Here is a 1,391-nt window from a genome sequence, read left to right on the forward strand (position 1 = left end):
AATAACCATAGATTTTTTTAAATTTTTTTATTAAAAAGCTTATTAAATTTTTTTATTAAAAAGCCTGTATAACATAACATATGCAGATTTATTTAAAACATTTTTATACAAATTTATCTTAAACATTTTTTAAAAGAGATCAGAAATATCTAAAGTTAAAATTCCTATTTCTATTAACACTCATACTAAACTATCTTAAGATTAGTAATGCAATTTCTTATGATTAATAATGCAATTTCCTGCGAGTGTACTTTAATTTAAAACCAAATATTAACAAATCTATAAATGTCATTTCAAAACTTAAAGTGAGTAGCATAATAATTGGCATGCCATGAACCATACAAGCCAACACTGAAAATCCCAAATCTATGTAAACTGAGTCTTTATTTAAAAGTCCTGGTAAAGTAACATCTATGACACTGCACAAACATCCTTCATGCCTGTTGGAACATACTGGACTTATTATTAGACACCAATTGGAGAGAGGAGCACTATTAAAGAGAACAGATTGATTCAACTGTGGCAGCTGCAAGTACCACACTTGCAGTCGTTCTCCATAGATACCTCTGCAGCAGGCCTGTTTACACCAAAACAAAATAATTTCAAATATCATATCATTCTGAAACCATACAAATGAAGGTTATGACAACTATATATAACACAATACCCCTTTTCATAACTGGTCTCCACAATACCGTCCATCGGGAAGCCCTTTTTACTGTGAAACAAAACAACCCAAAATCAAACGAGCTCAGACGTAGCTAGATTCGAACTCGTGACAAACGACACGAAAGTTGAAAAGGGAAAGGAAGAGAGATTGATAGAAATTGAGATTAAAAGAAAACTGTAAAGAGAGGAGTAGACAACATACGTGCAGTGGCTCTTGTCAGCGCAGTCACAATTTGCGCAGTCGCTCGACATGTTCGCAACAACAATTATCACAGAAACTAATTCGTTAACTTGTAGCTTCTCAAAGCCCGTTTACCTTCTCAAACTCTCTGCTCGCCCGCAAATATATAGAAGGCAGGCCAACCTTGGGGGAGGCCAAGGACGCCTCCTCCAAAGTGATGAATTCGGCGGCGAAAGTGATGCAGTCAGCGGTGAGTCGCAGCCGTCCAATCTCGTAGATCTGATGGGCGTATTGAAGTTCAAATTTGGGAAAGGCATCTTCTGAACTCAATAAAGCCGAGGATCAGCACGTCATCTATAGGGAAATGAGAAGAATCTAACATTATTGAGATGGTTACCACCATTCATTTTAATGTCGTGCTTGACGTCCTCTACAGGTCTAATATATTATTGCGTGGGACTTGGAAACCTAACTTTACTTTTTGATGGTGATATATGCCCTACTCTTAAATGCTAAGTTCAAGAGAAACACACCTAAGGTC

General features: G+C 36.4%; 1 protein-coding gene across 1 annotated transcript; it reads right to left on the bottom strand.

Moving 5' to 3' along the window:
- Positions 1-270: 270 nt before the first annotated feature.
- On the bottom strand, positions 271-968 carry LOC149230575 (metallothionein-like protein EMB30). The gene is made up of 3 exons (XM_089376088.1): positions 872-968; positions 668-718; positions 271-577 (listed from the first exon to the last, which is right to left on the bottom strand). The coding sequence occupies exons 1-3, from the start codon at positions 919-921 to the stop codon at positions 514-516; spliced, it is 165 nt and encodes a 54-aa protein (XP_089232214.1). The 5' UTR covers positions 922-968; the 3' UTR covers positions 271-513.
- Between the last annotated feature and the right edge of the window lie 423 nt (positions 969-1,391).

This window comes from Pinus tabuliformis, chromosome J (assembly GCF_031772625.1).
Source record: "Pinus tabuliformis cultivar Carrire ecotype Pingquan chromosome J, CPIR1, whole genome shotgun sequence".
Lineage (NCBI taxonomy): Eukaryota > Viridiplantae > Streptophyta > Pinopsida > Pinales > Pinaceae > Pinus > Pinus tabuliformis.

Coding starts and splice junctions, on each gene's coding strand:
- LOC149230575 (XM_089376088.1), bottom strand. CDS start 921: ATGTCGAGCGACTGCGCAAATTGTGACTGCGCTGACAAGAGCCACTGC. Junction 719..871: donor GCTGACAAGAGCCACTGCAC/GTATGTTGTCTA, acceptor TTTGTTTCACAG/TAAAAAGGGCTTCCCGATGG. Junction 578..667: donor GAGACCAGTTATGAAAAGGG/GTATTGTGTTAT, acceptor TGGTGTAAACAG/GCCTGCTGCAGAGGTATCTA.